General features: G+C 45.8%; 2 protein-coding genes across 2 annotated transcripts; both read right to left on the bottom strand.

Annotated features, from left to right (window-relative positions):
* Nucleotides 1–301: 301 nt before the first annotated feature.
* On the bottom strand, nucleotides 302–12,444 carry LOC8028722 (protein FAM151B). The gene is made up of 2 exons (XM_002401325.5): nucleotides 11,561–12,444; nucleotides 302–1,965 (listed from the first exon to the last, which is right to left on the bottom strand). Exons 1-2 carry the CDS (start codon nucleotides 11,906–11,908, stop codon nucleotides 1,030–1,032), a joined length of 1,284 nt encoding a protein of 427 aa, XP_002401369.3. The 5' UTR covers nucleotides 11,909–12,444; the 3' UTR covers nucleotides 302–1,029.
* Nucleotides 12,445–12,588: 144 nt separating this feature from the next.
* LOC121047296 lies at nucleotides 12,589–18,818 on the bottom strand. Its single transcript, XM_040502424.1, has 3 exons — nucleotides 18,540–18,818; nucleotides 15,799–16,218; nucleotides 12,589–12,855 (listed from the first exon to the last, which is right to left on the bottom strand). Exons 1-3 carry the CDS (start codon nucleotides 18,816–18,818, stop codon nucleotides 12,589–12,591), a joined length of 966 nt encoding a protein of 321 aa, XP_040358358.1.
* Nucleotides 18,819–25,824: the final 7,006 nt, after the last annotated feature.

The following is a 25,824-nucleotide window of genomic DNA, read 5'->3' as shown; positions in this document are numbered from 1 at the left end:
AGGTGTGGCTTATATATGTTCCCGTTTCTAACTTCGTGATTCGTTCTTCGGCGCTCTTATCGGTAAACACCGCAATTCCATAGGCTGCGGAGCGATAATGAGATACCCAGAAGTCGCCACGCTCCGAGTTTCTCGAGTTCTAGGTGACCACAGCCACGGTGTGGATCGTGATTCCCTCGCTATCTGCTAGATGGATGGCGACTATGTCGCACGGACGCGCTCTTCCAGCCGAACCGCACACAACGATGCAGGCGCGAATTACATATGAACTAAAAACAAAACAAAAACAGACACACAAATCTACCACGAGCATGAAAAGCTGTATTCCAATTTTCATAATAACGTGATACGTCGAATTGTGGAACATGCATGAGCGAAAAACGATAAGACGCAAATTTTAGCGCATCCATTCAAAATTCCAAATAAAATGTATGTTTATATGGTGGTCGATAAGGACCGGAGAACAACACACGTACTCCACGCATTCCTTTTTGTTGGCCGTGCCAGGCTTAAAAGCGAAACTAGAGAGCTCTGGCACGGCCATTCGATTTTCTCGTTCTCGCCGCTCTCGGAAGTGAAATTGCGCTGAGGGCGTTCGTGGAGTAGAAGCCCTTCACAAACATTTAAGCTCACGCTCGCAGTTTCTGTTCAGGGTGCCGAGAAAATTGAAACACCGAAATCGGTAAAACTGAAGAAACTGCAGAATAAGTCCTATACATTGCGAACGAGTCTTCTAAATACGATCTTCGTTAACGCTAGTACTAATTTAAATCGATAGATGGCCATTGGCAGTTTTGTAGCCTAAAGTCATAATTTCTAATATACAGTGCATCTCTGTTCATTCCAAAAATTACCTAAAAGCTAGAAAAAAAAACGCAGCTAAAAACAACGTGATTAACCAGCATGGTTAAAATTTAAGGGCTTAGCATGACACACCGGGCGACAATTCAGCATCGAAGAGTTTGAATTCCAAAGGGGCGACAAAAGTAAGATCCACTCTCTGACTAGATCCAATGTTCCGAGTTCAAATTACGTGACAGCATAGAAGGCAGCTAACGCAAGCGCCATCACCATGACCGCGCTCCGAAGCGGCCGGGCAGCGGACCCGGACACGTGCACATCATACACCACAACGGCGCCGTCAGACTCAAACCGCACGACAGCGTCCGTCCCAGCACCCACGGACCACAGGCGAGTCATCAGCGGCATCTGAGATGTGGACACGTTGTCGTCGGAGCAGCGGAAGTTCCAGAAACGTGCTGTCACGTTGTCTGCCTTGTTGAGTACCGCGTAGAAGCACTGACCCTCCAGGGTGAGATGGTGTTCATCGAGCACGACTGTGAGACTCCGCGCTTGCGTGAGGTCCACCTTGCTTTCCAACGTCTCCCACCTGCTGGGCAGTTTCACCGACGCCCAGGTGCCCCTCAGGAACACGGCCCGCTTTCCAGCGAGGGGCCTTGTCTGGCAGGACGGCTCCAGCGACAACCTCCACTCTGGCAGGTCGTCTGCTTGAGGTCTGTAAGACACCTTGCTCCTGGCCGCCTTGAAATCCGTGTCTTGTTGTCCCGGGAGGTCGTAATAGACGGAGGACCAAGGGAGCTCCTGGCGGAGTCTCACGAGACCCTCCGTGGCCCAAGGGTCGTTGTCCGACGCCCAAACGGTCAGTGTCGAGTTCCGTGTGACGTCCAGGAGCCATGAGAGCTGAGGGATGGACGTGGCAACTAGAGACGCCCGCACGGGAAAGGTTGTCCTGGGCGGCAAGGGAGCCTCGCAGAGCAAGAGGCGTGCCATGGCTTCTACTTGGCCCCAGGTGTACGTGGACTGCGGCAGCGTGGTCCAGCCCGGGGAGATGACGGCCCAAGGAAACCGGGTCGAGCACATGTGCACGAACCGGCGTCCGTCCACGAGTGGGGCCCCGCCGGCGCCTTGCACTACGTCCGCATTTAGCCACAGGTCTTGTAGGTTCTGCGTAAGAGTGTACCTCTTCATTCGAAAAAACAAAACTCTTCTGAAATTAGCATGTGCACTCCTCTATCATAGACACATTAGTTGTACCGAAGAAACGAACCAAGTTTTCAAATCACAAACTGCTAATGCTTAAAGGGGAGGTACAGCGATAGTCAGTTGGAATATTGTTCAATCTGCACGAGCTTAATGAAACTATTGGGACTTAAGTATACTCGCACGCCACGCCACTGACCAAGAAGCTTTTTATTTAACGTTTAATTTCAAGAACACAAGCAGGTGTTTTTCTTCTATTTCTCTTTCGCGCAACTTGATGACGAAGCACCGAGGTCGCATTCAGCGTGTGCCTAGCCCACAAAGTGACGATATTTAAGTGCGGCTCATAGGTTGGTGACCTATGATGGCTCGAATACAATTGCTGTAATGATGGCAATAGCCGAACACTAACAATATCTGGAACTCAGCACGTGTCCTGTGCTTTGCCAACCCCAGCGCGTGGCTATGCTAAACACTATACTCTGTCACATCCTACGAAGGACTAAAGGCCAAAACCACGGGCCGCCATGTCCAATCACGTTTAACGCTAATCTATGGCAGGCTTAGCACTGAATAGGGGTGGACAAATAATGCTCCGAACCCAAAAGCACTGCATCATTTCAATAGCTTCGACACTGCAAAGAGCACGTATGTCGTGGCACTCTTTGCAATGTAACATTCTTGATTTACTCAATGCAATTCGAATCGAACCACTGTCCGCCCATCCCCTTCAGTGAACCGAAAAGCGTGCACCGATACATGCATCGAAGCGAAATACCACACAATTTCTGAGTGGCTCGTGATTGCATCTGGCGGTTCGTGGCTTTTGCGTTTAGTCAATAGCACGGTGAGACGAAGTACAGCGGCTTATAATCGGCTCTCTATCACGTAACCACTTGTCCTAGCTGCGAGCTAAGGGGTGAACGTTGCTCATTTTTCTTACATTTTTCCTGCGACTACCATCGCGCGGGGATAACACTAACCCGTGCTTGCTTTATACGTTATAAACGTCGTAATCGATTGCAGTGTATCCGCTCCTGTAGAGCATTATGTGTCATTTAAGTGTGCACGCTTGTAACTTTAACGAAATTGTGCAAGGCAGGATAGCACACTTTGGATTGATTTATGCTAAGTATTGTATTATAAGAACGTATATTATTTTGAAGGAACCCTGATCAATATTTATAGAAGCAAAATGCTATGGTGCACGTGATTCCGAATGTAAATTAATATTTCTTTAAATTAATTCAGGTTCGTGTGTAACACGGGTGGTTTCCATTTTAGCCCTTTGTGTCATTTCAACTGACTTTTCGTACCTTCCAGTGTCAACTCAATTGAGACAAGTTTTTTTTTTTTATATCCATTTTTTCAAGATGTTTTTTTATTTAAACAACTTTCACATTTCTATGCTACTGTTTTTTTACTACAAAAAACGCTGCAACCTAAACATTTTATCGTTGACTTTTTTTTTCACGGTGACCTATTAAGTTTTAAATTAAATTTTCCCAAAGTCCTAGCTCATGTTTGCTTTCTGCACTGCTCAAAAATGGCATAGCGTTTTTCGTTGACGCCAGTGTAGATGCGTCAAGCCGTGACTTTGAAAGTTTGAGAAAAGAAGAGTGGTTCCTCTTAAATGGGTTCTCGGTCCAGAAGAAAACAACCACTGCAAGCGGAAGCCGTTGCGCTGCTGTGCACTTGCTATTGCACATCCTGCTAGAAGTTTATCCGTTCAACCGTGAAAAATACGCGGAAACCGCAGATGATCGAATAACAGCAATATAAAGCACTTGATCTATGAAAGTGGGTCTATGGAACAATCGCAACACTCAGGCATTCGTGGTGCAATGTGCTGGCAACGGAACAGGAGTGGGACACTGTTGTTGACTATATTCACTCATTCACGCCAATCTATCGGCCACTACTACATTCCTGGAGTGATACGCCAAATGATATATGCAAGTAGCAATACCAAGCACCATGATCGTACACTGTTATAGCGTATTTTTATGATTTCATCTTTGCAGAGTTTGGTGTAAAAACAAATGTCTGCATTTAAGGATATTAAAAGGTGATAAGTGTGAGGTGTTATGATGTTATGATACGTGCTGTGTCATGTTTCATGCTTTGTATATCATCGCATGTTATTTGTTGTTTTCTTGACCTTTATGCAGTGCTATCCCGTGTGCATTGTAATGTTTTTGCATTTCATATTGTTGTTTACGTTTTTCAAGGTTTCCCCACTCTGCCTTCGTATGTGCCACGCTGAGTGATATGCGGGGGGGGGTGGGGGGGGGGGGGGTCGGGTCGTCGACGCCTTGTCAGGCATTTTTAATTGCCTTTGGCGACGGCCCCCTAGACAACTGTTTGATGTACTTGTCTCAATAAAAACATTGAATTGAACATTGAATTGAATAAATCAGGGTGTCGAACCGGAACCGAACCGAACCGAAAACCGGAACCGAACCGGTATTTTTTCCGGAACTGAACCCGAACCCGAACCGTTATATTGTTATCGCGATGAACCCGAACCGGAACTGAACCGGAAATAAAATAACGGTTACCGGCTCATGTCAAAACGGTTCGGCCACGCGCTGTTGACAGTGAATGTGCTATCAATGCCATTTGTTTCTTAAGTGCCGTCAACTGACACACACATCGCTTACATATTTTTCTTCTCCACTCAGTCTTAGGAATATAAACGCTGCAGCCATGAATCTTGACATAGGAACCAGTATTGCGCTGGTTGCGGCTTGCACGGAAGAAAAAAAATTGAAAAGCTGTGCAAAAAACAAAAAAAAAAAATTCGCGTCACGGGATTTCATTTTTTTACAATCTCGTAAATCCGAAATGCTGCTGTGTGCTCATTTCATAACACGTTTCTAGAACGCGCGAGTTCTTGAAGCTTGCTTCCATCGGAATGAGAAAAGAAAAGGCTGTGGAGTTTGATAATAATGCATCCGGTTTCGTATATTTGTGAGACAGCGAACTCTTCTATTTTAATATTTATCCTATTACGTCCTTCTGGCGTTGCGTTCGGGGTAGTGTTTTTCATATTCCGTATCTTGTTTAATGAAAACTTCTGTAAGGGTCTAATTTGAGTTACCGAAGGCTAGTTCAAATAAAGAAAGCTGTATTTTCTCCCCACTGTTCCTTCAATTGCTTAGACGCCGAGGTGGCGGGATAGTTAGCGAGTTCTACTTGTAAGTGTGTTTGCAAGGAGGTCGCGGATTTTACAGCTACTGCGTCGGACCCAATTAGATGAAGTCCGAATGCGTAAACGTCGGTGAGGTAACCTTTGAGTGCACATAAAGAAACCATTCCTGGTAGAAATCCCTGAGCCTTAAACTACGATGTATCCCGTTTCGTATGTGATGATTTCAGATGTTTTATTTGTAATTTATTTTGATGTTGCAATTTGTCATTTATAATTTCTGAACCGGTTCGCGAACCGGTTCAGCGCCCCGAAACGGTTCGCGAACCGGTTCGCGGATCGAATTAATCGCACCGGAACTGAACCGGAACAAAATTAATTTAACTGAACCTGAACCGTAACCGAACCCGTATTTTTTTCGGTTCGACACTCTGGAATAAATAAAAGATGAAGAACCATCTTCGTAGTCTACAGGTGAGACATAACAAATAATCAAGAGGCTGGCATTTTGCGAAAGACTGGTCAGAAAATCACGTGGAGGATGATTCCTCAACACTCAATAGGATTTTTTCTTTTCTGCATATAAAACTCCAGCGGCTTTCAGTGGCAAGTAATGCCGAAAGCGGTTTCTGGCAAAAATTATTATTAGATTAATAGAGACGCACAGCGATGAACAGTGTCCATGGGCAAGCGCCTATCAGCTATTGATTCTCTACAGTGATGTTTGGCACTAGAACTTAGCTCAGTGTCATACAAAAGATTCTCATCAGCAGTGGCCTAGTTGTCAACAGTATCGCCATGTATTGCTGTTTAAATTCGCGAGACACGTGCCATGTGTCACTTCAAGGAAGAAAGCGGCGCCTTGACAGCGCAGTACCACCCCGCACCGCAACGATCTTCCCAATAATAAGTCTTGGATAGTACCTCGTTACTCTATATCTTTGTTACCTTTTGTAACGTTTCAACACTAACGTGTTGTTGTTTTTCTTTTTTTTGGAAATATAACTTGCAACTGTATTTCTACTACTGTTTTCGAAGTCACAATGAAAGGTAACGATGCTACTTTTGACGTTACTTGTCATAGTTCCTTGAGGAGGAAAATTTAACTGAACAATTATACAACGAAGCCTTTCTTTGTCTTTGAAAATTATGTTCTGACATTTGCAGTGTCATATTCGACCTTCACCTACTTGTGAACGTCATTTGTGATGAGTCACAACCCGGCTATACTCACGTGTGACTGTGATGAGGAGAAAGGAGGCACGAAGGGGGTGGGGGGAAGGGGGGGGGGCGACGGTTTCTACTCTCCTTGAGTTTGTTTTATGCAAAAGTAACAAAGTAACGCCGTTGTTCCTAAATTAATCATAAATATAACACGGTGTTGTTGTTGTTTTTTTACTAAATGTACGACTTATTTTTTGCTTTGGTAATTGTAACAGTAGCTTCGCCATCATTCTGTGTAGGCATCTGTAACTATAACAACCTAATTGTTGAAAGCAACTTACCAAGACAACCAAAAATTCATGAGGAAGGCGTCTTTTTCATTGGGGCACCTGGGAATTTAGCGTTGTCAGGTATCGTTCGTTTTTATTCTATGCCCCACTAAGACAAGTCCGCCGCTTACAATTGGGCAGAGCAGTACAGCCGAATCTTACGAGGTTTCGAAACCGCCCACCTATAAATCGACTCATTAAACTTTAAATTATCAAACAATCACTCAGCGGCTGCAATGCAAGTGATGCTACCTGGTTGTGCTTAAAAGCCTCACACGCACATAACGTCTGTACAGCTGCAGAACACGGAAAACACTGCGTCTGGCAGGCATTATAGCTGCAAGCTAAGAAAAAAATTATTTTTTGTTTTTGCTTTTGGAAAAAGGAATATCTGACTGGCAAGGGAGCAAAGGACAAGACAAAAAGAGAAATAATAAAGGTGTTTATCAGGAATGCTGGAGACAAGTGCGTCCTTCGGTGTCCTATTTTCTTGGTGATTTTATCTGATTAGAGTGGCACGTGGTAGATAAATATTTTTTACGTCAATATTGTTTTTTATTTTTTACTTATGTGTCTTTCTTCGCCACATGCCATGGTATGCATATTTCTTAGTTCAATGGTGCAATCAACTTAGTTGGAAGTCAGCGCCAGTCCTGTCATATGTGCACCTCTTGGTCCTTGTTCAGTTTGTGCTATTTTATTAATGTCACGTATTTTCAAAATTGACAAATGAATCAAATAAAAATGCTACGTCAGTTCGTCTTTCATTCGGTCTAACAATTATGTTGGGCCTGTTCTTAGACGCGAAGTTGTTTCATTTTTATGTCGTAACCCGTTCTCAGACGCGAAGTTGAAATTGGCTTGTACTGGTATTTCACTTTATGTGCGAGGGAGGCCAAAGCTAGAAGCACGACCACACTTCCCTGAACAATGATCGGGCTGCACGTGCTCGGCAGGAACGCTAAAAACCAGGAACCCACACAAGTGCTGTTGAGCATTTGCCTATCACTATCTGACTGTCTTTAGCGTTGTTAGCTGTTAATAGAAGTTAAAATAAAGCAACCGCTAGTAGTTGCTAGAGAAAATCTTCAGGCTGCCATAAACTTTCAAAGTTCAGGATTATCAAGTGAACCGTTCTGTAGGCCCCTTCCTAAAGTCACCTGCCGATTATTAGAAGGTCGGAACCCCTGCACAATGGCGGAGCAATTACATCGAGAAACGAGCAAGTCATTCCATAAGGTCGGAGCGCGGCCAACTCTACGAGCAGACGAGCCAATCAAACTGCATAGAAAGTGCATGTCACTGCGCTCATCCCCCTTTTTTTTGGGGTGTGCTTTTTTTTCCCCCAACGGTGCCGTGACGTTGAGGTTTTAGTCCACCATTGTGCAGGGATTTCCCAGCTGCCATCCGAGGGCAATATTTCGAAAGAGGTCTATTGAATCCTTCGATGTTTACAGAAAGCCATTAGTTAATTTAAACGTCTTGAAAGCTATTATAATTTTTTTAAGTACCATGTTTATGTTTGGTTTCACCCAGGAACATCCAACGGCCAGCATGTTAATATGCAAACACCAAAAAAAAATCAAGTGTCTTACGTGGTTCTACTGAGATAAGCTATGAGTCACGCTTGCGGTTTTAAATAAAGCACCAGATGTGCTTGACTAAATAGCGAGTTTTAGAATAGGGGGCCCCGCAGCTTTTGTTGCACTAAAAAGCTTGGGGCGTTCAATTGCGCATGTGCAGAACTTCTGCGCATGCGCAGTTGGTCTCCCCAATCTGTTTGGGGAACCCAAAGTTGGGGGTTCCCCAAACTATTCTAAAACCCGCTATTATCGCGAGAGATAACTCCCCCAAAATCGACAGCAAATTGGCTGAAAATAACGAGTCAACTAACCTTCAAGGTAGTAGAAAGAAAATAGTTTAAAATATTGTAACGAAATAACGTGAAGGTATGTTTGTTTGAGCTACGCTCATTCACTTTCAAATCCCTCAAACGAGCAGTCGCCATCACTGTCAAACAAAATGTCGACCATTTTGTCACATACAGGTCCTGCGATTTTTCAAACTGGTTATCGCAGCGAGGGACTTTAGACACCTTTCCAAATACTGCCCTCTGTTAACAGCAGTAGAATCGCTTACAATGGCCGACTCAAACTCTCAACGTCATTGCACACTGGAAAAAAAACACCCACAGAAGAGGCTAATGAGGTTGTGGCGTTGCACTTTCTACGCTGTTTGATTGGCTCGTAGCATGGCAGTGTTGGCCGCGGTCCGTCGTTCGCTTACATGTGGAATGATTTGCTCGTTCCTCGATGCAGTTGTTCCAACATTGTGCAGGGGTTCCGACCTTCTAATAATCGGCACCTGAATTTCGAAAGGGGTTTATGAACCAAAGGCGACTGTCTTTCGCAGTGAGCATTGCTTGGTTGTCTCCTGCCGCAGCTAACCAACTTCGCTTCCGCGAGTTCTTCAATGGCCCTGGCAGTGAGATTACTAAAAGTGGGCTATCTCTTCCTAATTGGAAAAAACAATAAAAAAGCAAATCCGTCAAGAATAGCAGTGGATTATCTTTCGCTTCTCAAATTTCCCCGTTGACTCAAGGGTTGAGTGCCGGTCTCGCAATCTTTTGGAATACTACGATAAACAAATAAAAAATATTTAAAAAAAAATTACGGGATCGCACCATATTTTAAAAATTATCGACACGCTCATGGCGCGTGTAATCGTAAAGAAAATGTCAGTTTTGCAAAAAGGGTTACCGACAAAGCACTCTGCTTCACGTTAAGTCCAACAGTATAGCCGGTTCTATGATCCGGCAAGGCCAATCTGGCAGTGCTAAGAGCGTATCGTCATGGCGTTCGTCGTGCTTGTGCGCTTTCTATCACGGGCTAAACTAATCACTGAAAGCATAGCCTCCTTTATACTCACAAAGCCTGGCAATTCGACGACGCAGAGCCAGAGTGCCTGGTCGCAGATTTGGAGCGCGAGGATCTGGTAGCACAGAGCATCAAAAAGCCATTTCTCGGGGAACCTGGACGTCAGCGCACAGCTTTTGTAGCGGCGAGGACCTGAAACACACTTGTTCGCTCGGGAGACGTGTGTTTCGGCGTCTCGCCGCAGCGGGGCACCAGTCACGTGGCTCTCCTCTCATCCGTTGTCTGCCGCTCCACCTTTTCAATTTCGGCGGCCGCTTCTTGTGGCGATCTGCCACGCTTTGTCAGTATAGAGGAGGCTGTGCTCAAAGCGAAGCGGCTGTTATCTCGCGGTTCTTTTTTGTGTGCTTCGCATGGTTTAGACGGTGATAGGATAGCGAACGCCCAAACACGACGAGCGCCATGACAGCGCACTTTTGGCTTTGCTTCCCCAACGCATAGTAGCGTAGGTAAGCTGCAGTCGGACTTTGTGTGGAACGGAATATGGCTTGGTTGTCACTGCCAGCATATAAAAAATAGCTGCCGACTAAGCTGGTTCCATTGCTTAATTGACAACTATGTAAATTATGTTTACTTTAATCCGCTCGCCTCCGCCTTTTACCTCGTGCTGGAGAATATTTTCCTCGGAACTGAAAAATGCATGAATATTGTTTATGCGAAATAAAGTGCTATAGTATTTAATATCGCGTTTTACATGGCATCTGGTGTTTTCTTTAAAATCAAGCGCCATCTTTCTTTTTATGTCCACAAGAACACATTATTTGTTTTCACAATCTGTTGGAAATCTCATAATTATGGCGTGAATTTTGTCACAATATTTGTTTTCTCAGTTTCGTGAAATAGTGCTTTCATAGAAAAAAATGTGCATGCATCATCAAACCTGACATTCTTATGTTGAGACATATTTAAGTATTACTGCGGTAGTATGCAACTTCAAATAATTCCGCGGTAATGAAGTCATGTTAACTGGCAACGTGGCTACAATAAGTCTTGTCCTTATAAACAGCGCGCACGAAAGCCTAAATAATATTTCTCTTTTGGAAGCAGCTCACACAGCCGACGCTGTGATGTTTGTTTTTATACGCATCAGTGACCTTACGAAAGCCGGTGCAATAACCGCCACCTCGGAAATCCCTTTTTCCTAACCGCTGCCAGTCACGGTCATTCAGGCCAAATGCGATTGGGCAGGAAACCATGCCAGGTGAGCTGGCGCACGCAATGTAGCGCGCACTCGAGAAAACTCAACTCCCAGTCTGAAATTCGTGTAGTACAGGCCTCAACGAAGGCGCAAGAGATCGAGAATCATTAAGATACATCTCACACCACACCTCTCCCCTACACACCAAGCTACGTAAGGGGTCGCAATTTGTCTCAAGAAAAACATCCCCTGGAGCACTAGACCCCATAACACTTTCCTTCATCGCTCATATTTTATAAATATATCGTTAGAAACACTTTGAGAAATAAAAGTTCAAAATTAAACTGGAACCGAAATTGAGTTCATTTTTGCCACGTGTATAGGGTAAGCAGAAAAAGCGCACACAAGTGTGGAATGAAATGCGGCCTTCGTTTATGAGCACAGGCCATATTATATAGAAAATAGAAGAATATAACCGGTCGCACGCGGTGACCAGCTGCGGAATCAGAACGCTGCGGAATATGTTGTCCCCAACTGCAGAGACGCAGCTGTGCAACACGTGGTGGTTCCGATTGAGCACATTTAAAATCAAAGCAAATTGTTGCTCAAGCGTAAATGCTTCAAAAATAAATTCGTGTAGCAGCAAAATATACCTCCGCTAATATTGTGTCAGTTTGCCAGTTTTGAGAAATTTTACATAGTATCTCATGAACACTCGCTCAACCTCTTGTTGTCTACGTGCTCGGACATTTCGGATACAGTCCATGTCCTAACATCAGTAACATGACGCACACAGGTATCAGCGAAACGGTCAGAGTGTTGTGCAACAGTATAGTTCTCGTACCTTAACCGGGGCGTTGTCCAAGTCGTGGAAGGCGGCATGAAGAACATCGTTGCTCTTGAAATCCAACTTGAGCGTGATGTTCTTGGGCGTGCTGCACACCAGGCGAAGAAACTCCTTGAGACTCAGGTCCCAGGACTTGACCGGCGGATGCGCCATCACCGCGATGCCGTCGGCGTAGCTCACGTCGGCCTCCAGGTAAGGGTTCTGCTTGTCGTTCAGGGCCTTGTCCAGCTTCCAGCGGCTGTTGGTGGCGTGCGACCACACGACGGACGACATGTCCTGCGCCGCTCGCGCCGCAAGCGGCACGCAGAACGCCAGCAGCAACGCGATCCGCACAGGCGCGCCCATCGTTTCGACTCCCGGCCGACAAAACGGGTGCAAGACTCCGGCAAACCGGTTGGCTCCCTACTCCTCGCTGCAGGAAGCGATGCTGTCGTAGGCGTGTTTTCTCGCCGCAGGCGACACAAGGCCAATATACCCCGTAACGTCTGGTCGTCCCGAGCGTCAGCGCTAAATTGCCGCGCTGTTCCTACTTTCTGCGACCCATATGGATGTCAATTGTCGACGAGCGGAGAGAAGAGGGGAAGCGCCGTAGAGTGGCGGAGGCGCCGGTCGGTCTCTCGGGAGCTCATCGCACATCCCGAGTTTTATCGTGATACAAACCGTAATACCCATGTACGATAGCCGCGCAATTTAGAACAAAGAGAGTCTGATAAGGGAGATCTCACACCAGTGCTGCACCGAGGCGCACCCAACATGCGCTCTCCACTTTCTCTTTTTTTTACTACGAAGCGCTCGTTATTCTGCCATTTCAGACAGATAAACGCGCTGCGAGGCTTTGGCGCCGTCGGGACCGGCGTTTCGTAAAGGGGGGGACCCTTGTAGATCTCTGGCCCGAGCTGTCATCGTCGCGAACGAAGCCAAGTGGTTCGGACGATTGGCGGGACGGGAGAACGGCCTTCTCTCTATGAACGAGGCGAGGCGACAGCGGGTGAAGGGGAGAGGAGGCGTGCATCCGGACATGACAGTCAGTGGGAGGAGGCCCGCTTGACGAGGAGCTGGAAAGATCGCAGGGGTGAAGCCAGGGGCTCCCTGCCGTCGCAGGCAAATAGACCCGAGCTGCTGTTGTCCGCCAAGACGCCACCCAGGAGGAGACGTCCGTCGGGGGACATGGGACGGCTGCGGCCCACGGCCACACCTCCGACGGACAGGCCGCGCCCGAGACTGTCCGCTTCCTGCAGCCATTCGTACGTGGTGCCCGGCGACTCCGCCAGGTACTCGAAGATCAGGGCAACCTGAAAAACATGCCATGTTTAAAAGATACCTTGCCGCTATCAATTGTATACCGTTTATTATTTAGGGGGTCTTGAGCTGCAAAATAAAGTTGTGTCAAAAATAGAAGCCGCACATGCGTAAGAATAGAGGATGAGCTGCGCCATCTTATTTGTCCTTGGTCAACTTGTGGAGATAAAAACAGGGCCACAAATGTACTCATTTGTTTTCTCACTGATACTCGTTTATTGAAAGGGTTCTAGATTTTGATAAAAAAATACGGCATATTATGTAGGCGTCGTTTAATTATTATGTTTCTTTTTCCTCTAAGCGTTTCCCTATTTCGTCCTACGGAGTTTCCAACCCCGCTCGTTCTCTTCCTTTCTCACGAAGTCGCAAATCATCACTTTGTACGTTGACATGATCATGTTTGAATATAGCATTTCAGTAGAGAAAGCAAAGAATTGCGGCACGATCACACAGCGTGATGCGTTAAGACAGCGCGGCAGCTGTGCTGCTTATTCGACGATATGACGATGACAATCGACTTACATTGCGCCGATTCTGCGTCATACAGTGATCTGATATTGAAATGACGTTGCGTTCATTTAGCATCGATACGTTGTTGATGTATGAATGATGTGAAGGTCGTGGTGTGTTTTCCCGCCAAATTTAGTAAGGAACCTAACTTAATTCATAGGTCACGTGACGTCAAGTTTCCACTAAATTTAGCGGGAACCTGAATTTGCCCATAGGCCCTGTAGCGTCAGGTCACGTGACGTCAATTTTACCGCTAAATTTAGCGAGGAAACTGAATTCGAGCATAGGTCACATAACGTAAATATTTCCGCAAAATATGGAACAGAACCTAAATTTGCCTGTAAGTTTCGCAACGTCCGGTCACGTGGCATCAGTTTTTCCGCCAAATGTAGCAGGGATACTTAATTGGTGCATGGCAACCCCAAAAATAGAAAAAGGACTCGTGAGCAATCTCGAAATCTTTGAAACCAGATAAAGGCAGCGTTAAAAGAGCTTCGCTTATTTTAGCATGACTAATGCAAATAGTGCAAATTCAAATCTGAGAGGGTGACGGATGGCATGCTGACAAATTAACTTTTTGCTAGTTTATCTCTTAAGCTTTTATTATTTCTCTGGTGAGCTTATATCTACTTGTTTTTTCATTATCCTGTTTTTTTGTTTGTTTGTTTTAAGTCTGGGGGTGCATCCGTAGTCGCGACTATGAACAGACCGATCTCACTAAGCGTTCCACGCATGCGTGACTGTAGTTCTCAAGGGACAGGCGCCAGTGCACGAGATGGCTCGTGCCGTTTCGTGCTTGGCTCGCGCAGGGCTCCAGAGGGGTTGCCGCACGTGCAGAAAGACTACAGTTCCCCTGATGCATGTCGGCAGTGGCGGCGTAATGAAACTAACTGGTGAGATCGGTCTATTATTTTTTATTAAGCAGAACAATAAAAAAGAGCAGAAATAAGCTGTCCAGAGAAATAATAGAAGCATACGATAAGCAACCAAAAACACAAATGTATCAGCATGTCAACCGTCATCCTCTCAGATAAGACATTGCAGTATTTGACTTAATCATGTTAAAATAAGCAAAGCTCTTATAACACAGCCTTTATCTGGTTTCAAATACGGCGAAATTGCTCCCGAGTTTTTTTTTTTTTTTTTTTCGTGTTTTAGTTTGTTTTGTCATCGCATAAGTGTATATACTATACTTTGTGAAAACAAACTAAACGATCAGTTGATAGCAAGGGCTGAGTCCCGTCCGTTCTTGATGGTTCTTGTCCAGTTGCGCTGTTTTGACCTCAAGACACCGGTTTTCATCACTCTCCCTTCTTATTCGAGTTCAATCGGCGACTAGATGCCCGAATGTAAATTTTAAAAAACTAGTCTGTACCATAAATATTGCGTATAGTCAAATCACACAGTAATAATGAACACGGATGGCTAGTTGGGCTAGTTGGTTTTGTATCATGGTGTAACACGCCAAAACAACAGGGACAAAAAACGAAGGGAGAACTAGACAGGACGCGGCGCAACTTTTAACTGAATTGTTTATTTGGATAACAAAATTTAAAAAAAAACTATAAAAGCAGCCAAGTGTGCCTCCTCTTATATATATATTTTTTTTTTTTTTTATATTCTGTCATCCAAATTAAACAATTCAGTTGAAAGTTACGCCGCGTCCTGTCTAGTTCTCCCTTCGTTTTTGTCCCTGTTGTTTTGGCGTATTACACCATAATAATGAAAATTCAGGATGAAAAGGCGCTTCACTTAGCATACCCGTACAATCGTTTTCCTTATTATTGTTTTAATAAATACCTGTGTACCGGACAGGCTCACTGCGCACTTCAGATATGTCTTACCGACTTCTACTTCCCCTTTCAAAATTCGTAGTGCACTAATTCATCATCAATGTAAAGATAGGGATTTTTTTAATGACGTTCTGCAACGACGGTCGATCGCATTCTAGGAAGTGTGTGGACACTGGTTCCACAATTTGAGATTAAACACGTATCTTCATCGTGTGATAAACGGATGACCTTGACCTAGAACCCACGTCACTTGAATAGTCAGTTGGGAAACTGCCATAGGAGCCTGCTTTGAAAACGTGGCACCGATCCCTACTCGAGAACCGAACAAATGGCGATCGCAACGCAGCCATTTCTCCCGTAGCGGCCACTCCGGGAACTGCACAGCTGCACTTACTGGTTAAAGTCGAGTCGCGGAGGGGCTGGTGGCGCCATCTCGCAGGGCCCTCTCACCTTTACAAAGCAATTTTGTTTTGACTCATCACTAAAGAGTAGCCCTTTTATCGTATTTAGTTTGGTCTTGGTAGACGCCAGCGGTCCATGTTTCAGGGGTGAGTTTCCCAACTGAGTGTTTTAGTACCGTTTCCTAGAACCATAAGCAAAAGAAAAGCGGCAGCCCGAACCTCATGAGCGTACCTGTCCACCCAACAGAACGCAGCCAGTGTGCACAACTTTGCAGAACGAGAACCGACTTTTGTAGAACGCTCTCCCCACTAGGGTCGGGACGCCATTTTCGAAGCCGCCGTAGACAGCCTCATCCGTGACATTGCATCGCTCGAAACACTGCAGCCAGCGCTCGTTAGGAAACTGCGACGGCAGCTTGACGAGCAGCTCGTACTTGGGGAACAACCGCACCGATGCGTGGTCCAGCACGATAAGCCTAGGTGACTGGGAAGCGCGGATGACGCCAGCCAACAGGCTGTTGCCGTCGAAGCCCAAACTTCGGCCGTAGTAGAACAGCTCTTCTCCAGGGGAAGTATCCGTGTGAACTGGGACGCGCACAGTATTTGCGGGCCACGGCTCACCAGCCTGGTGGGGCTTCCAGAAGAACGTCACCTTCAATAAATAAGGAGGAAAACGTTGTTGTATTTAAGACATATAGATTCCAGTCCGGACGGCCCGTTGGACCAGATCATGCGGACAAGTTCCTGAAGAGCAGGTAAATCGGAATGAACGAGTTTAAGAATGGTAGGTACGACAATATGAAAAGAAAGAGTTCATCTTTCTTCTTTCCAGTCTCATGACTCCCGCAACCTTCCTTAAACTCTTAAACCTCAACCAGTCAAACAGTATATGGTTTGGCATCCGACCTTTTTGCTTCAGTCCTTGTTGGGACCATTTCTACCAAATTTATAGGTACGTCGAAAAGAGCGAGGTAGTCTGTTCCCTTTCATATTGTCACGGGTGAAAAGGTGCTCGACAAATATAAACTGAAAATGAAGGTTTAATCGTCGAACTTGTGCCAAACAAAATAAATAACGAGCGTGAGACAGCAGAACACCGGGCAGCGATTTGGCGGCGTAACAGCAAGCGAAGCAAGCGAGAGAGAGACTGACTCGACAAGGTCGTGGGCCGCTCCTTATCTAGTGTGCGTCGGTATCGCGAAAATTCGACCAAGAAGGTTCGAGCATCGAGCGTTCGGGGTAAGAATGAACAGGCACTTTCGAGAACAATAAACTAGGGGGAAATAATAAAAGTTACGCCCCGAGTAAAAATAAACGCGAATCTTCTAAAATACCATGACCGGGCGCTGCTTGCTCAGCCCTGCGTGCGGCAATATTGTTGCCCATAAACCCGTCCAATACTCGCTTTCCGCGCGTTGCCATTTTTCTCTACAAGGCTGCGGAACCCGTTCTGAGCGTGCGCATGCAGTAGCTCTCTTGCACGAAACAAGAGACGCCGCGCATGCGTCTGCAGTCTATTGACTCAGCATCTTTCTCCTGGCTGATAAGCGCTGCATAGGTCTATAGTACATCGGTGCCTGGGGGCGAAGTAAGCCGTTCCTCTCACGAAACGATGGACGCAAGGAGTGGGGTAGGGGCAGCACCACTTATGGTGAATTCCGCTCGCAGATCTTGAGCGCTCCAAAAGCGCTCCATTTGGAGCGCGCATATTCCACTCGCAGATCTGGCTCAAGTTGGTCATCTTCCGCTCGTAGATCTCTGGCAGCGCCCGCTCCACGGAGCGCCCCAAACTCCGCCGAACTTGCTCTGCGGGATTTCACAGATCTCTCCGGAAATTGACAGAGCGGCCCACGTGATTTCCGTCTAAATCGGCGGTGCGCATGCGCGGCGAGGTTGGAGAGATCGGCGGGCCGGTCGGTGGACTTGGATCTGTTCGGGTGCGTCGGTTGTTTACTCTGGACTGTGACGGCTCGAACACTTCTACCTCGCGTAGATCAGGGATAAAAAGCCGGGAATGTGGAGCGTGGCAAATCGTAAGCGCTGACATCTGTGATCACCGAGGAAGAACGAAAAAAAAGAACGACAGAAAAGCCGGAGGCAGACGCAAGGTTAGGCCTATTCATTCTGCAGCCAGTGATTGTTTACCTTTTTACACTGCATTCCATCGGCGTTTTCCCGTGAAATAAAGCAAGATGTGGTTAGGCAACGACCGCGCAAGTGATGGTTTGTTACCTCTGTGTTTATTAAAGTCGTACTAGCAATCTGAACTCCACCGCTGGCAATCGCTGTCCGTGCCCCGCCGCTTCGAGGCGGCCGAAAGGTATGTGACGGTGCCGAACGCGGACGTCTTCGCTATTTGTGACATGGGCGCCATGGTACGTATAATTCCGCCCGGCCTGTGTCGCGTGTTACTTCTGCAGCTAAGCAGTGACAGTCGTCACTGGTCGTCGGAAAGATCAGCCGGCTGAGGCGTTGGTGGGCTGGTCAAGTTCGAGCAGCGGCCATTTTGAACGGCGGAAGGAGGAGGGGTGGGGAGGGGTGTGGGGGAGGTAGCTCCAAAAATGCAAGTTTATCTTCCCCTCGTCGATACGGAGCGGGTCCCACGGAGCGGAATTTTGCCTCCCTCGCGGATTTTGGAAAGCGCTCCAGATCTACGAGTGGAATTCACCATTAGAATAACCGAAGCCCGTGCGCTAGCCTTTTTACGTCATCACGGTAAAATCAAGAGCAGCACAAATTAAACAAAAGTGCTGCGTCTGCGTTCGGCCGATCTCGTATCCACTCAATGCGTTGAAGAATGCTCGGTGTCGTGCCCGGGCTCATTAGCTGAGTTGACGCAATCAAACTGTGATGGCATTAAGTAAACATATTGGGGACTGTTCACAGGCTTCGAATATCCAAAGTTGTGTTGGAAAGTGTAGGTCAAACACGAGACAAGTATGTGTGGGGGCTGGAGGGGCATTCTCCGCTCACCTTCGACGACAGTGCTAGGTAGTCGTAGTCGTCGGCGTAGACCGGAGGTACCCCTTTCCAGACGAAGACGCAGCGGCCCGCAGGGACGACCACAATACATGGACCACCTTCGGAGTCCTGAGACCTGCCCAAGAAGGAGCGACGACGGTTGAAGAGGACTCCGGCCAGTACAGTTTCGGGGGGGAAGCGCTTCTCGATTGGAGGAGTTGATGCCACGGTCGTCCAGCTGGACCGTGCGGTTGTGTTGTTCGGCAGGCTTTCAGACGTGACTTGCGTCATTTTCGCCGCATTCTCCTCAAGGACACGGGCTGAGAAAGTAAATGTACCGACGTTTAGTGTTTACGGAAACCAATTCTACGTTATCGTGCGGGTTCTCACTAATATCTAGAACAGCGGAATAAATAAAAATACTTCGCTGCCGTTTTGACGGCGAGCTAGGGAAGAGTTTTCAGAAATTCGATGCAACGAGGGTGATGGAATTTTTCGATAACTTTAAAAAAGCTTATAAGGGTTGGTCAAGAGTCACCGCTCGCTGAGATTTTGCTCCTTTAAGACTTGGACTCAAAGAGGCTCATCATTCTCTCGGTGAAATTCTGGGTGTCATTGAGAAGCAACCAAGGGCATTTCTTCTTTCGTGTTCTTCCTACCAGCTGCTGGAACTTCGGATAAATTCGATCAGTGAGGTAGGGTCAACGCGTACTGTGCACAGGACCCGAGGCTGTAGACGTCTAAGACTGAGGAGTAGCTGTCACTCTCCTAATCGTTCGAAAAACAAACCCTTGGAACGTTCGGAGCAATCTAATGCTTTGACCCAATAAGCACTGTAAGCAGCGGACAATAGAAAACAAAATCAGCTACAACATAAGAGACACAAAAACCTTCTGCCGAGCACGTTCACTGGCGGCCAATGGCATAGCAAAAAAAGAAATAATAAAGGAAAAACATGGGTTACCAATTGCAAACCGAGGTTGCTTAGACCGTGTTTTATTAATAACATCGGTAGATCCTTAGGGAATGCGCTAACATGACCCTTGGGAAACGTCAGATACGTCCCCTTGTGAGAAGCGCTAACGCTGAGTCCTTTACTTTTCTGCTTTGGCTTTCTCTTTTGGCTTTCGTTTTTGCTTCCTCTATTTTTGCTGCCTCTTTTTGGCTTAGTTACGCGGTCAGTGTTAGCGTTCCTAGAGGGGGAGGTATGTGGCGTTTCCTAAGGTTGATGCGAACGCATTCCTTAAGAATCCACAAAAGTATGTTCCTTTAATTTTTTTTTTCCGGTGAAGCCGGCTTGCCAAGGCCGCTCCGCTTTAGCCTCAGTCGCACGCAGACACGCGTCGGCTTGCCGCTGTTTGCGACACACTTCGGCCAGCCAAGCTAGGCCCTGCTTTCGCTCCTGTCTCGTTCGGCCGCCTTGCACAGCGGCATCCTCTGCCTGACGCTCCTTTCGCCGTTCACCGGCCTTTCGCGCGCGCATTGGCTTCCGCCCTGTGACGTAGCCTTCATCTCGCCTTTGTCCGTCTTCTCATCTCTACTCGGAGCGCTTCTCTTTCCAGTGTTTTGTCCGCAGACAGACGGCGTCAGCTTTTCGCTGTCATGTAGGTACTAATGCTGCCACTTTAAAACAAACAAAACGGTCCTTGAGACAAGGCTAGAACCAAACTTAGTCATCCGTGCTCGCTATATTGAGGGCCGCAACCGGTTTACAGCGTAGTAAATTGGCATGCTTGCTCAATCATAATTGTATTGGCAAAAATAAAAATTAAAAAATCGTTGAATACTTTTTACTGTACAGCCTAAAGTTTCCTGGCTTTCGTTTTGTTCTGTGGAATGTAAGTATGGAATAGTCGAAGGCCGGGTGGAAATGTAGAAACCGGAAGATATTGCCCCTCTTATAAATCTTATTGAGAAACAGAGAGAACTTACGGGCGACAGAACTTATCACGATGGGCTTGCCGGTCCACTCGAAATGAATGAGGAAGAGAATGAGGATACCTAGTATGGTTGGTGCTACACAGAGACCGGCGAGTACGTTGGCCGTGGTATTTAGCAACCGGTTCCTGCAATCAAATCGAAATCAGAGGGCAAGAGGTTAAATATTGGCGAACTCCTTTATAATATTAAAATGTAGCCTCGATTCGCGATGTATATCAGCCGCCGGCTTTTAGTGAAGTGTGCATGAGAAATTGTAAAGCTACTTAAAAATTTAAAAAAAAACTGAACACAGCTATTTTAATCTTTAGCTGGATTACGCTGGATTACGCTGAAAGCACTTCAAACCACCAACTGTGTTGTTCTATACTGAATACTCTTTTCACTCACAAGCTGATTACATGTTAGTTTCAATATATTGGTTTTATTCAAAACCTGACTTACTTTCTCATAGGGACATTCTACAGAAGTTTAGTTGTTTTCTGGTTTGTCAGTCATTCCAGTCTTATGTTTTCGTCCTCTTTTCGCTTGTACCTGCTCTATTATACCCGTGTACCACTAGAGCGACAGACAGAAACAAACGACAGCGGCAAGCCTCAAACCAGAGTCTTTCGCGATTTGAGAGACTTTGTAGAATAAAGGAGGCTATGCTCAAACAGGAGCATCATGCACGCGAGGGTATCTTTGGCAGACTTGCAATCGCTCGTGCTTACTCGACAAGCACTGAACGACTAAACGCCTGCCAAAGGTACCATCGCGAGCATCCTGCATGGGTTTGAGGCTCGTCGCTGTCTTTTGTTTCTGTCTGTCGCTCTAGTGGGACGCGTGCATTATAAAGCCGAAATTCCCATTGTTCCTAATATAAAAAGAAGCAGCTTGGTCACACCAAAAATCTATCTCTTCCTCTCTTTCTCTCTCGTTCGTTCTTTCTTTCTCCCTTTCTCTCTCTCCCCCTCCCTCTAGCTTCAGATTCTGACGAGACAGGTGTCCACACACAACTCCTTCCGTCCCAGTCGAAGGTCCAACTGCAGACTTTGATGAATCACCCCCTATTTCTTTGCCTAGAAATACGAGCTTAGCTATGAGCAATTGGCCTTTGATTGTACTTTATGTAAGAAAAATTGGGACCGGAACTATTTTTGTCTGAGCGCTATGCGAGTGAGGCAACGTCGGACGACTGCACATTTAGGAAGTGTTTTGATAAAGCAAACAGTTGCGCAAACTAAAGCTCATTATGTACACGGTGTTGTCTACACCGATGCTCTTTTATAACATTTCACGGCAGTGACGTACTTCTTTTGGGGGTAGCCTTGCGTAGAAATTACGGGTAAACATAATTCAAAGTGGCAAGCAGTGAGCTCGTTAAAAAATGTAATGGTAAAATGTAAAAAAAAAAAAAATTGGGGGGGACAAAAATTGAAATGTGTATTATTCTTTCGATTTCTCTATTGGTAGACAAACACAACATCATTATTGCGCTGCAATGATTAGCAAAATTAAGTTAACAATACAATTATACCTAGTGGCGCAAAATGTTCACCGTCTCAATAGCTCGTTTTCAAATGTCGAGCCAGGCACTTTGTCCTTGTCAGAATCTATCTTGCCCAATATCCAGGAAGCAGTACAAAACCCCCCCACCAAGGAAACGAAACCTTAGGCCCAGTGCTAGAGTCATGTTGCCGTGTGCAGTTAATTTCAGACGTGGCGTCGTTTTGAGGAGGATACCATTTCTTAGAATGGCTGAGGGGCCCGAGAGGGTCAGTGCCTGAAAGTCTGCGTTATGTAATACCAGAGGTCACACTAACGCACGCTACCTATGCGAATTATCACTCGCATCGGCTGCCATTGTGATGGTCTTGCTGTTGACCGCCTACCTTCTACGGCACACATTAAAAGTAGAAATGGCCAATGCGACTTTCATCAGTCAGTTTACAAGCTTCCTAGAATATCTGACAACTTTTTGTCGCACTTCCGTTCGGTACGGTGCTCGCTAGACCATCAGCCCATCCACATGGAAAGAAGCAATAAAACCGATGGAAAGTTTGATACACATTGCCTGTGGTGGCAGGTGATTCCATGGTTGTTTTAAATGGAAGCTGGGGTGCTTTTTAATCTTTTTCTTTTTACCCCATTTCAAGCCTCACGAATATCGCAGGAATGGGCTATTTCATGCCCGTATTACATAAAAAGACACCTTCGAAGTTGCGTTAAAACCACGCCCCCCGCGGCAGCGGAAGAGGGTAGTAAAAAGAGAAGGGAAAACATGACGTCACGAAAGGACCCCTCGCCCGTGCTCTTCGGCTCGCAGAGCCAGCGTGGTACGTCGTCAATACTCGATGCGATGATTTGTGATTCGTGCTTCTGAAAGATGCCAGCTGACTGTAGGAAGATACACGAAAGTAGAGAGACAGAAAAGAGGATAAAAACACTCCTAGAGTAGCAACCATTTACTAAAGATAAATCTTTTCTTCTATACCTATTAGTTTCATTCTCGGAGCTAATGGGTGTGGAGGAAGAAGAGGTATATCTTCAATAAACTGTTGCTCGTCTAGGAGCAGACATGTGCGTAACGGGTTACGTACAACGAGTTACTTCGCTTTTGTTTTCGGTAAGGATTATGTAGGTAATTCTTTTTAGAAAAAGAACGAGTAACGTACTTAGTTATTTTTAAGGCCAAGTAACGAGCAAGGCTATTTCGTTACTTTTGAGGAGCAACGTCTACAGTAACGTGTACAACAACGTTTAAACAGACTCGTTTTAATTCTAATCTGAGTATCCGTCCATTCGACAAAGGCAGAAGGGGAACTCGAAAAACAACACTGCGACAGTATAGCACCGTTTATCGCTGAACGCGTCGGTCGAACTCTACAGCCATGGGAATGTCCTTTACCGAGCGAACACAAGAAGGTTATTTGGTTTAAACCTTCTAGAATCGTGTACAAACAGAATGTCAACCCGGAGGCTGCCAACGCGGGAAGGCCCATAACTAAATATCAACTTAGAAATTTAGAAGCAGAGAGAACAAGAGAGAGGAGAGTCCCAGATTCCCCAGCTCTCCCTGAAACACAACACTGCCGTTCCTTCGAGCTCTTCAGCGTCGCCGGAGTTGTATTTTCAAGAAGCGGGGAAACATAACAAATGAAAACTTTGAGAGGCAGCTACTGCTTAGATGCAACGACTGCTGAAAACAAGAAACCAAGAAACAAAAGCAGCGGTGTATTTGTTCGTCAAAGTAAGGATAGAAGTAACTCGCTACCCTTGAGGTAAGGTAACGCGCTCCTCTTAAAGGGAAGCTACGGAGCTTCTTGAAAAAAATGAGTTAGAAGTGAATTCTGGTGTATTTTCACCTCGTGAACCCGAATACCAAAACCATTTTCCGCGCAAGTATTGTTAAACGCGAGAAAAACGCGAAAGACAGTCGCCGTCCGTGACGTCATCGACGGATGTTTTGGCTTGCCAAGGCTAGGGAGGCGGGGCTTCAGCCCTATTTTCAAATTGCTCTTATGGCTCTCCGGCGCGTCGCATTGGAATATAATTTTGATATCTGTTTTTTTAGAGGTCAAATGAACGCAATTCAAGCGTTTTTTTCTCAAATGTAGAAGTGCCCCATCTTCCCTTTAAAAATCGGTAACGAGTAACATATTTAGTTGCGTTAGGGTCGACTTTCATTTTCCCAGTGGCCGTGCGCGCGCAATCTACGGTCGTGTCTCTTATTCTATGTTGCATATAGGAAATTTAAAAAAAAAAGCGGAGCGGTCATCCCGAGACGACTTTGTGTTGTTTTTGTTCACTCCATTCATAATCTTGTTTTATACTAACGGTCTTCTCCACTTTATTCACTTCCAAATGGTTTAGCCTTCTGCTCCCCTCCCTATCATTATAAGGGACCCGTCTGTTCATGGGTGTCTCCCTCTTATGTTAGCTGAGAAAGGGAATAAGAGAGCTCTTAAAAGAAAGAAGTAAAAGAGAACGTCAGAAGAAAGAGAAGGATAGTTGGATGGTAATTAACCGTTATCGCTTAAACAAGAGGCTGTCATGAGTAACGAACGGCGGGTGCTACCGTGGCCCGGCTATGAAGTGCACTTTGACCTTATCGAATATAGTGGCGATAACTTCACTGCTCGCTGCAAATACTGCATAAATGTAGAGGCAGCCGGGAGGTCCCCTTTCTTTAAACTTCGCAAGCACCTCAGGAAGACGGAACGACAGAAAGCTGAAACCTCGACAGTGCTTTCCAGCCTCGACTTTACCACCATTAGGGAAGTTTTCTTTACGCCTTATTACTCCGTCCAGCCCACCCGCTCAAGGGTTGTATTCAGCACCATAAGGGGAAAGTTAAGTGATATTTGAAAAGCAGTTGCTGATGCGTTGCAACATTAACTAAATAATGTATTATTTAGTCCACATTGTATCGAAGCAGCGAACACTTTGATTCAAGAAAGTCGTGCGACGGTAATAATATATATATATATATATATATATATATATATCAAAAAGTGAAATTACAGTTTTCTGTGTGTTGCAAATAAATATAAATCGTAGTAAATCGTAAACAGCAAAACAAAAATATAACTATAAATCATAGTCAATGTGTGTTGTGATCAATGTCTTTATAGTTACATTTAAAAATAAAACAAAAACGAAAGTGTCTTAAAAGTAACTAAGATACTATGACAAAGGAAATTAAACTATAACGCCTTAATTTTATTTTCGAAGTAACTTTAACTTAAACACATTTTTGACACACTAGCTGTAACTGTAACTAATCACTTTTTAAAAGTAACTTACCCAAGACTGCTTAAACCCCGAACGCGCATCCCACATTCGCAATGTCGCCTTATGTTTCAGGAAATTTTTCTCGTCAATGTCACTTTTTCTGGCTCAGTAAGCACACTCAGCACCTTGGAACTCCCCTTTTCCACTAATCTCTTACAATTATAAGCTCAAGTACTTTCAGCCTCATCCAGAAAAAAAAAACATATATCTGCACCGCGCTACGCGAATCTTTCAAGGTCATCTCAGCGCATTCTTGCTTAGCAAATTAATCACAGTGGGAATATGCGGCGCTGGCGGCGACGCCGCCTTTGCCGCTCCACCCTGGCTTCCGCTGGCTCCTCCCATTAACCATACTCTCCCTATACACGGCTCTGTATTCGACCGTATAAATGTAGAAGAAAAGAAGGACCGTTTTCGAACGACAGTTTTCGATGAAGCTTCTCATCCGATAGATCTAGGAACGTTGGAAATGACCGCCAAAATAATGTGATGCAGGTTGTAGGTGCGGGTCGCCTGGTCGAACGCTTTGGATCCCTAGGTTGCCCAAAACGTGTAAGCGCATATTCTAGCGCGTTGTTCACGG

This window comes from Ixodes scapularis, unplaced genomic scaffold (assembly GCF_016920785.2).
Source record: "Ixodes scapularis isolate PalLabHiFi unplaced genomic scaffold, ASM1692078v2 PGA_scaffold1__304_contigs__length_218370807, whole genome shotgun sequence".
NCBI lineage: Eukaryota > Metazoa > Arthropoda > Arachnida > Ixodida > Ixodidae > Ixodes > Ixodes scapularis.
Note: the sequence above shows the minus strand (reverse complement) of the source record. Positions and strands in the feature narration are given on the sequence as shown.

What these genes read in the sequence shown, in the direction of transcription:
- LOC8028722 (XM_002401325.5), bottom strand. Translation starts at nt 11,908, where the DNA reads ATGGGCGCGCCTGTGCGGATCGCGTTGCTGCTGGCGTTCTGCGTGCCG. An exon ending in TGGACAACGCCCCGGTTAAG is followed by an intron (nt 1,966 to 11,560) that starts GTACGAGAACTA and finishes ACTCTTACGCAG; the next exon opens with AACCTACAAGACCTGTGGCT.
- LOC121047296 (XM_040502424.1), bottom strand. Translation starts at nt 18,818, where the DNA reads ATGACGCAAGTCACGTCTGAAAGCCTGCCGAACAACACAACCGCACGG. An exon ending in ACCTAGCACTGTCGTCGAAG is followed by an intron (nt 16,219 to 18,539) that starts GTGAGCGGAGAA and finishes TATTTATTGAAG; the next exon opens with GTGACGTTCTTCTGGAAGCC. An exon ending in GCGTTCTGTTGGGTGGACAG is followed by an intron (nt 12,856 to 15,798) that starts GTACGCTCATGA and finishes CATGTTTTTCAG; the next exon opens with GTTGCCCTGATCTTCGAGTA.